Here is an 11093-nt window from a genome sequence, read left to right as displayed (position 1 = left end):
AAAGTTTTAATTTTTTTAATTTTATATTTTACTATTATTCATAACAAATCATAATCTATAAAAAGTATAATATAGATAATATTATGATATACAAGAGGCATATACATATTTTTTTTTTTTTATTTATTCGTTATACTTATATAATAATGTAATATATTATATTGAAATAATATACATATATATATGCAATTATGTATTTATTTTATTATAACAAATCATAATATCTATTAAAATAGTATATGATATTATACAAGAAGCATAGATACAACATTTTTTTTTTTTTATTAGTTATTTTTATATTATAAATAGTTATATATTATATTGAAATAATATACCTATATACATATTATGTTTAATATAAATTTTATTTTTTAATAAAATAATTATGATGAAGTTAACTAATTTATTTGTCTTATTATCATTATTTTGCCTAATAAATGCATAATATAAGTCTAATTATATTAAATAATAGTGATAAAGGTATAAGAAATATATATAAATATGACACTGTTATTACTAATCAGGTATAAGCTAATCAAAGGTACTCCAACATAGTATGCATATTATAACATTTAACCAAATTTTTTTTTTAAATATATTTTTTAGTTTTGAAAAAAAAGTTTCAATATTGTGACAAAGTGTGTGGAACACAATACTTGATTAAAATAAAAATTACTTATTGGTTTTAAAATATTGTAACAATATTAAGAAGGTATTTAAAACAGCTTGTCACAATATTTTCAAAAGGTTTGTTGTAAGTAGTTGTAACAATGTTGCAGTCAAATATGTTCAAAAGATGCATATAACATTGCTACAATATGAAATTAAATATTTTCTCAATGATGTTTTTTTCTGCCATTTGGTTATTGTGTAAACATGTTAGAAATATTTTAAACATCAGAAAATCATCATAAACACATATTGTTGCAATGATAATCTGTTATCAACAATATTTTTGAAATATTTTTGAAATATGATATTGCTATCTGGGATAATACTAATGTCCGTATGCAATATGCATAATCAATTTATCACTAACTGTTACCTATAAACAATTTTATGGCATTATAATTGAGAGATAATACGTAAAAGTAAAATGTTGGTAGAACTGTATACACATTCATATTAAATATTATGGTGCATTTACCAGTTATTAAAATTAAAGGTAACAATTAATATTATTTAGAACCACACATACGGTTTTTTTAATACATACTTTAATTTTGTAAACAAATTATAAGTAACTATTTTAAAATTGATAAAAATTAATACAATTTAAAGTAAAGTTTAAAATGTAAGTATCCGGTAACCAGTATATTTTTCAAGCATTTTGCCTGTACCTACATTATAATAGGTAAAAATAAAAATAATGATTATTATTACTATGTATCAGATATATCTTCCTGGTTTCCTATTTGTAATTACGGTTTAAACCATTAATGCAAAATATAATTTTTGTTTTAAACCATTGTTAATAAAATACAACAGCTTCATATTTATAAACTATACGGGACATATATTTATTGTCTATAACAACATAGGTATTTTGAACATAACATTTTAAACAATAATAGGAAAAACAATATAGCTACAAAACAATAATTAATAATACATGTAACAACCGTAGGTAAGTCTTATAGTTTACATAACAGCTAGGTTTGAGCTTGGATTACTCACATACGAATCGTGTGTTCACACTTGTGACCAATAACCAAAAAACGGCCTGAATATAACAACAGTATGAGTGTGTTGATATAGTGTAGTACAGTCTTCAGGGACGGAGTCGCGTTATATATGCCTCAGTCGCGTTATATATGCCACTCTGTCGCGTTATATATGCCACTCAGTCGCGTTATATATGCCACACCGGGAACACGTATCTTGTGTCACTCCGCAGTTTTTCGCTCAGTGCTAAGTGAAGGGTTGTTCGTTTTTAGTGCGGTTTGGCCAAGATCTGCCTACGGCTCTCGTGGTCATTTTGGCGCATCCCGCGCGGATATCGGCTCAACCTGAGCGTAGTTCTGACGATTCAAGTTTCAGCCGCGCCCCTGTACACAACTGGTTTGCTTACATGGCCACCGTTTGTTTTTAACACTGCCGCCGGGCTACCTTTAGGTCGGCCGACACCACTACTGATTTATTTTTTTTGCGATAACTCGACTTCGGCTTAGGTCGTAGGCTTTTTGAATTCGTGTTGTCCATAGGAAACGATTGGTGGTGGTCCCCACCGGATTGGACAAAAACTCAGGAACTTCGAAAAAGTAAATTAAATTAAATTTTCGTTACTACGAAGCATATATATCTTGATTCCACCGCGACAGGAGAAATCTAGGAACACAAAGGTCCTCGTCTTCGAGACGACCTCCCCGGGTCTCTCGCTCTCCTCACGCTCAGCAACGAAGGAGTAATTAATTTAAAAAACATATAAACACACGCCGCGCGGCGGCGGTGGCCAACCGGCCGACCGGCTTGGGGGTGAAAGCGGGTGGCCCAGCCACTCATTCTCACTCACAACCGCGACATCCCTCAGCTGCACACGGGGAAGCCAACCAACGCACCTCTCTCTCCCGCACATTATCACAACGATATGGGTGGAGGCAGCAAAAAAACCCCCCGCTCCTGGGCCGACCCCTCCGGTCGCTACCAAGTCGATGGAAATACCGTGGGTTAAAGCTAAAGATGGCAAACTTTACCCTCTCGGGCACCCGCTGAACGGCCCCGAAGGTAGACGCTACTTCATAGACACGCTAGGAGAGTTCCATCTGATCTCCCCCCCCCCCGTCACTCACCCCATAGTGGAAGAACCTACTAGGAAAAGGTCCAACGGAGAGCCGGACGACCGATTCGAGATCGCCGATCTGGTGGCCCCCGACAACTCCGACCCAACGGAGATTCATAAATACCATCTCGGCGAAACACAGGGACCTTACTACCCTTCTCGGGGATGAGGACCCAGCAACCAAGTATCTCAACAAGATTCTGCACTACATGGCTACAACCTTACAGGCTATGTCACCGTCCTACCAAAGCTCAGGTGTTGCTGCTGCTCCATCCATCAGCACAGCCACTCAAGTCAGCAGGCCTAACAGCCCCAAGGCCATCGGGAACGCAGCTGGGGGCCAGCCCACGCCCTGCCCTACGCGCTGTCAATACCGTGAAAACGTCTCTGAAATGGAGGTAGACCCCGATGCCGCCCTCAAAGGGGAAAAAAAAAGAGGAGGAGGAACCACAAGAGCCCCCTCCCAGGACCCTCCCCCTCCTCCGCCGAAAGTACCTCTGCACCCAAGACCGCGACAGAAGGGTAGTGGTCCGAAGTAGTAGGGAGGAAAGCAACGAAAAAATGCACCAAAGAGGCTTTTCCCTCACTCCCTTAACCGAACCCCACACCGAGGAAACTTCCCCCCTCCGGAGCATAGCTTTCATAGTGAAAGTCCTGGCGGGCGCCACCTATGAGGACATAGTTAGGTCGCTGCAGCAGTCGGGCGTCAACCCTGACGACTACGGGGCAACCATCAATGGGATCTGCAAGACCAGAAGAGGTGATGTCGTGGTAGATCTGGGCTAGAGCATTAAGTCTAGGGAAGCTGCGGCTCCCTTCCTTAAGGCTCTGACCGACAAAGTCGCCGGTGTCCAAGCCTCTGTGACTCAGTATGGAGCAAGCTTAGACATGGAGGACATTGACCTAGATCATCCTCCAGAGGTTGGACTCCCACCTTGACTCCAGCCGGTCAGGACGGGCTCCAAACCAGTTCGGCTTTCGGAAAGGCATTTCAACGGAGACGGCGGTAGAGGTAGTCACTGAATTAGCAGCACACGCGTCTCAGGGAAATTGGAGACAAAAGAAACTTTGCGTCTTGGTCACTCGGGCAAATTACCTCTAAGCTCGGTTCTTGGACCGACCCTGTGGAATGTGGCATACGACTACCTGCTTGACATGGAAGTTCCCGAGGGTGTTCAGCTGGTCAGCTTCACGGACGATCTTGCTATTGTCGGAGTCGCCAAAACGAGCGAACTTCTAGAAAACCTGGTAAATCCTGTCCTTGAGAAAATCGATGACTGGATGGCTACCCGGAGACTCCAGTTAGCTCACCACAAGACGAAGGCAGTCATGCTGACAAAGAAGTGGGCTTACAACCCTCCCCAGCTCAGCATATGCGGCATTCCTATCCAGCTAAACAAGCACTTAAGGTACTTAGGTGTAATACTCGACTCGCGCCTTTCCTTCGTAAAACACGCTGAGTCGGTAGCAAGGAGGGCGTCCACGTCGGCGGTAGCCCTATCAAGGCTAATGCCGAATATCAGGGGACCCTGCCAGTGGAAGAGGCGACTTCTAGTATCAGTAGTGGAGAACCAGCTGCTCTACGCCACCCCAGTCTGGTCGGAAGCTGCAAGCTCAACGGCCAAGGTAAGAACTATCTTAAGGAGACCTCAGAGAGTGGCAGCTCTGAGAATCTATAATGGCCTACAGGACTGTCTCTAACGAAGTCTGCTTTCGTACTATCATGCATACTCGCTCAGTAGACCTGATAGCTCGCAGAGAGGGTCAGGATAAATGCTAGGGCGCTGGGAAGTTCCCTTACTCTGGGGACTCTCCCCCCACCAGAAGCAAGATCAAAGAAGAGGAAAGGAGGATCACAATTGAGTAATGGCAAAGCAAATGGGAAGTCACCTTTAAAAGCCTCATGGACCCGCCGAATCATACCGAGCATCACCAGATGGGTGATAGGACGACGCCTAGGGTACCCTGGACCTACCACATGACACAGGCCTTATGTGGGCACGGGTGTTTTCAGTGGTACTTTCACCGCATGGGAAGGGCCCCTAGCCCTCACTGCATGCACTGCCCATGCGGCTCGGACACTGTGGAGCACACCATCTTCCACTGCGTCAATTGAGAAGGCTGCAGAGCTGAGCTTCATGAACGCTTGGGTCGACCCCTAGCCGTGACAGATATACCGGACATCCTGTGCGGCCCGGCCTTCGAAGACCTCCTGCTAGATCAGCATGAGAAGGCTACCGAATTAAACGAAGTGGAAGAGACTTTTAGACTCTTCTACAAAATGGTGGAAGACATCCTAACGCTAAAGGAGACCTAGGAGAGAGCCCGACAAGCCGCGGTTAATGCGGCTAATGGGTAAAGCTCAGTACGGGAATCGAGAGCGACGGGTTCCGACCGGTTCGTGAAGAGGAGCACAACAGCACGAGTATTCCAGGATGGCGGGCTACCGCTGGTCCGAGAAGAGGACTCTTTCTTTGCGTTAGCGACTCATTTTAATGTGGGAGCATAGCTTGTGCACGACCTGGCTATGCTCCTGGGACTGTTGTAAAAGGAAAAAAAAAAAAAAATTGTGAGGCATCATGGGTCGGGGGTTCTATAAATTCACGACTCATGCGAGCTCAAACAAAGTTGTGTACATTTTTTATTAAATAAACAATGCTGCATGGGAGTTAAGCAATGTGAAAACAGTTCGGCTCCAATGTAGTGATTTATTCGGAAAAAAAAAGTCTTCAGGGACGATCTAAAAAAAAATCATGGGTGGTGTAATCTTCAAAATTGCCGACTAGAATTTGAAATTCAAAATGTTTGTTATTTATTAAGTTATTTTTAGTTACATGCTATAAATTTATAATTTCTTTATTACCTTATGTTTAGTTTAAATTAAATTTGAAGTTGAAACTTAAAAATACCTAACATATTATTTTTAATTTATATCAGAATGAAATAATGTTAAGAAAAATATGAAATTGGTAATAATTATAATTCATCACTTATTATGCCAAATCAGTATCTACATTATAAGAATCATCCTCTTCTATTATTATAACCTATATAAATGAAAAATAATCTCAATAATTGTATTTGCATAATATGTAGATACTTAATTATTTACCAATGGTTTTAATATAATTATTAAAAAATGCCATTCAATTTAGTATAAAATATTAGATTCTGAGTGTAACACCCCCCTCTATGACCACTATTCAGTTCGTCTATGACAGTCTTGCTATAGTCTTTATCAACACACCAAAATTCTTGTTATATTCACATAACCTACTGCTCTTTTATCCAGGCTAGTGGTTGGTAGTTTGTCTCAAGTTGGTTTTAACGTTTGAAAACGGAAAAAAAAAATATAATATTATCATTTAAAAAAAAACTACCTCTGCACGGTAAATTGGTACAATTTGTGCTTATTTACCTAAATTTCAACTATTATTTTCTCACAAATTCTCGTGTACGCACTAATTTACGAACAATAGTTATATATTTATTAAGTAGTTTGAGCACATTTCCAAATATAGCAATACAAAATAATGATAATAATAGTTTATAATATACAGGGTGTATACAACATATAACTGGTATTATCCTTGGAATTCAATTTTCAAAAAATGTACGAAAAGAAAAAATCATTTAGTTTTTTTTTTTTGCAGGAGACAATATTATTATTATGGTATACCTACTTAATTTGCCCGATCAAATAAAGATGTCTAGATTTGCATATTATGTCTCGAATAATTCTAACTATACATATAGTTATAACTAAAGACCGGATTTATATGCATTTAAAATGTTAAAATATGCATGCAAATATGCACTTAAAAAGTTCTGAATATGCACTTAAAAATCATAAAACATGCAAAATAATTTTTGATTATTACAGCTTTTTATTTATGGTAAAATTATAAAATCAAAACATTTATGACGAAAATATGCACTTAAATATCACAAAACATGCAAAATAAATTTTTATTACCTATTACAGCTTTTTATTTATGGAAAATTTATAAAATCAAAACATTTATGATGAAAAAAAAATAATAAACTACAATATTATAAACAATATATTTGATGAATTTATGACTTATAACAATATCAAACCTACTGTACTGAATACATTAATTGGATTTTTATTTGAAAAAATAATTTTTATATAAAATCTGTTTCGGCTGGTACGCCCAAAAAATGTTTGTGTGGGAACTTACCAACAATAGGGAATATAAAGGAGAATTAAAGAAAGAAAAAATGACGATATAAATATAATAATATGTGAATAATATTCGATAATAATAATAATATATATTAGGCCTTAACGTATGTTAGTACCCTTAACTCATGCGATCACAAAACGATCCACCGTAATAACTACATCATATAAAATATAGATAATTCAATAATAAGAATATAATTCATCTGTTGAACAATATAAACGTTGCAACAATACTAACAACAATAACAATAATAACAATAAAAACAATAATCACGGTAGGACCTGATGTTGGTGATGTTGTGGCACCGCGGCGGAACAGCTGGTCTATAGTATTGCAACACACCTCCTCGGCTTGTCAAACCCAGTGGCTGTCGATATTTATACCTAACTCTATCCAGTTAAGGAGTAGTTGGTTGGCTATTCCCACTACACGAACCGGTCCTTAGTTCCGGGTTGTTGAATTGATATAAATAAAGTTTTCTGAGTTATATTTTACAGGTCCTAGAAACTTATGACCTGCGTTCATAGACTAACACAACACGATATAGCAACGAATACAATGTTTTATTCAAGACTAAAATAATTATAATATTATAACCAATAAAATACACTATCACCTGAGTAACCCTGTTCTTAAGGGTAGTATATTGAAGATAACAGGAGTAGCGGAGTACGAGTTGAACAATATTGAATTATTATAATTTAACTATTAGGTACGTTATTATATACTTAAAGTTAATCAATTAATTACGTATAATAATATTGTAAATATGACTATAGTAGACTGATAGTCTCTATTTCACGGTTCAAAACTCGACTGGCTGCTATGCCAATAATATATAGGCTCGTACTCTACGTTCCTGTTTTCTGTTTACCTAAGCAAATTCGCCGAGTGCGACATAAATGACGAGTCAGTAAACTGCGAATCGTTACTGTATGACGACGGTGTGATATCACGAGTGATATCTCGCGCTGCGCTTTCGCGGACGGGCGACAATGACGAGCCGTAAAAACTAAAAACACTTAATGCGTTCGCACTGCGACGAGGGACGGGCGATAATGCATAAAATGAGCGAATTTCAGTCGCACTGCGAAAATTCGTACTTACGACGGTTTTCGTGCGTATCACATGCCTACTATAGCGTGTAGAGCATTTGTGTATAAAAAAAAAAACGGTTTCACGAGCGGCCGATCACGACCAGTGTTGGGAATAGATAACTAATAATTTATCTAGATAAAGATAAAGATGACTGTAATAATATTTATCTAGATACAGATAAAGATAATCATACTAAATTTTATCTAGATAAAGATAAAAATTAGTACATTTTTATCTAGATAAATATGAGATAATTTCCTGTTTAATTTTGAAAATATTCAGGATACCTACTTGAGTTTACAAGTAAAAAAAATACATAATTTAAAATTGTTTAAAGCAGAGGACAGAGGTCGTACAGATCGGTAACCTAACCTGGAATTCTAATAGGGTTTTATAAATATTAAATTGTTATAAATTACAATTATTATAATATTATTATGCTTGTGAGTCCAATATCCATGAATGTTGGTTTATTTTTGTCGGTTTAAAACAATAATTATTTTTCATACTTGGTACACAATTCTATGAAACGGGTATCAGCTAATGAGACCATCTTCATTCGGTGGTGGCCGTTGGGTAGCAGGGATAGATGTTTTTGCTTTTGCTATTATTAGTTGTTCTTACAATCTTACCTACTACATGCCCATTACATATTTCTATTTTTGGGTTTTCTCATTGTTTACGATGTAAAACTCCAGACTAACAATGAATATTAATAAATATTAAAATCATGGTATTATAATGCATATTACTAAACGTGTTTTCTATGTAATGGATGATAAATAGAAGAATGTAAAAATAAAATAATAAAAATATTTTAAATTTTCAAATTTTTTTTTAGTTCATTTAAATAAATTATCTAGATAAGTACTCATAGATAACTAGAATTTTATCTAGATAAGAAAAAAGATAAATAATTTTTATCTAGATAACTTATCTAGATAAATGTATCTAGATATTTCCCAACACTGATCACGACGCACTCGTTAGTGCAACAACACCGGTACTAATAAATTTCCCTCCGCTGTGTCCAGGCCGCCGTGGACGGTCAACCGACAGATAAGCTTATCTGCCGTTTGGTGGTGGCACGGCATGTACCGTAAAATTGTAGCGTCAACAGTGTTCAATAATCAAAATCGCCGTAATATTTGTTTATTTTAAATATAATTGGATTGAGCTATTTGAATATTATGGACACGCCATGAGCGATTCCAGTACGTAATATATTATTATTATAGTTCTGCAGGCGTACAGCTGGGTGTAATGCCTACGTACAAATTGAAAGAGAATTATACAATAAATTTATGTTTTAGTTATATTATGTAGCCTCATAGGCATTGGAGTATGCAGTGGCTAATAAAATGTGTGCGCTCCCCGAAAATATAAATTTTCCTAAGTTAATTATCGTTAGTACCATTACGATCGCCACAAAAACCTAATTTTATGAAGTCGTGTTTATTGAAAAGCATATAATTTTATGATTTGATTCCCATAATAATTAAACCATGAACATCGGTCACACATCTACGTACATTTTGTTATTTTTATTTTTCTAAAAACTGTTATCTTAGACATGGTTCATATTATGCAATCCTCTAAAAAAAACGTCTGCCCCCCAGCCAGCAACCTTCTAACATGCATACATAATGCACTCCCCCCCCCCCCTATGTGGTTATGATGACTGTTTATAAATATAAAACAAAATGAGATCTTGTTGGCCGAATGCTTTAAAATGTTTAATTTAGGATTCACCTTTTACGTTCAACCCATATAATATAATAGAATAACATCACGAATATTACAATACGATAATGAATAAATATTGTTGCATGTGCCGTAGGTATATAGAGCACTCAGAATATGCCTTAAGTGATTTAATAATATATTATAATATTAATTTTACAATAAGCAAGATGGAACATATTTTGTTTCTATCAGTTTTCACAAGTTTATTAATTTAATTTAATTTAATGCTCAGATTTACGTTAAAACAGCTAGATATTTGTATCATTACTATTCACCTCCCTATATATGAATTATGGGTCACCAAATGTCATCACCATATATAACAAGCCTATATTGTGTGTTCTATAAATATTTTAAACCCTTAATTACGGACTTAAGAACTTTTTTATAATACAATAATATATTCCTTTATATATATGTATTATGTAATACACGTACATCATCCGCAGCGGATATTGATCCTAGTTGTGTAAGATTGTACTGTGACTTTTGATCAAGCTGCATTAACTCTTAACACTTTTCGGCACTGTATTTAGTCTAAAAAACTTTATCAAAGTTACATAACTTAATTCTTAGTAGTATTATTATAATTGTTTCTTATGAACCAATGACATAGATGCTTCTGCAAGATCAACTAGCCTGCAATGTTTCATACTCCATGAAAACATTGAAAAACAATGCTCGGCAATCAGGGACTAGAACCTTTATGATTTTATCGGTTTGGGTTTAGGTTTCGGTTCTCATAAACTGAAAATTTCGGTTTCGGTTCTGGTTTCGGTTTTCAAAAATATCGAATTTCGGTTTCGGTTTCGGTTTCGGTTAATACCGGTTTTTACCCTTATTATTTGACTTTTTTTTTATCAATAAAGTACTATGTAAAAAAAATAACATAATATTAATAACCTCTTTTTAGTGACAGGTATTTGTAATTAAGTGTAACTATTTCAGAATTTAGGTAATATTATAAAAAAATGAATTATTATAAAATTATAAATTAAAATAAATAATTACATTTTAATATTTAAAATAAATAAAAAATTATTATTAAAAAAACAAATAAGAATGAATTTCTAACACACTTGGGTGACCCATGTTTCAGTTTAATATAATAATTTATAACTTATATATAAAAATATAAATTTAAGCAATATATACCGCGCTAATGAAGACGGAAGAACAGTTTAGTAGAATTGTCGTACAGAGCATAGTATACATAGAGAAAAGAGTTAACGATACCTGCATTACGTTTAGGTATTTAA

The 11093-nt window shown here is 35.7% G+C and overlaps 1 protein-coding gene across 1 annotated transcript in view; it reads right to left on the bottom strand.

Annotated features, from left to right (window-relative positions):
* Positions 1 to 5772: 5772 nt before the first annotated feature.
* The window catches only part of LOC103308839, a 12663-nt gene continuing 7342 nt past the window's right edge, over positions 5773 to 11093 (bottom strand). Inside the window, exon 7 of the mRNA XM_008182956.1 lies at positions 5773 to 5826. Within this exon, the coding sequence (XP_008181178.1) occupies positions 5773 to 5826 (54 nt within the window). The remainder of the gene's footprint in view (positions 5827 to 11093) is intronic.

Source organism: Acyrthosiphon pisum, chromosome A2 (assembly GCF_005508785.2).
Source record: "Acyrthosiphon pisum isolate AL4f chromosome A2, pea_aphid_22Mar2018_4r6ur, whole genome shotgun sequence".
Taxonomy (NCBI): Eukaryota; Metazoa; Arthropoda; class Insecta; order Hemiptera; family Aphididae; genus Acyrthosiphon; species Acyrthosiphon pisum.
This window is presented reverse-complemented; position numbering and strand designations above follow the sequence as displayed.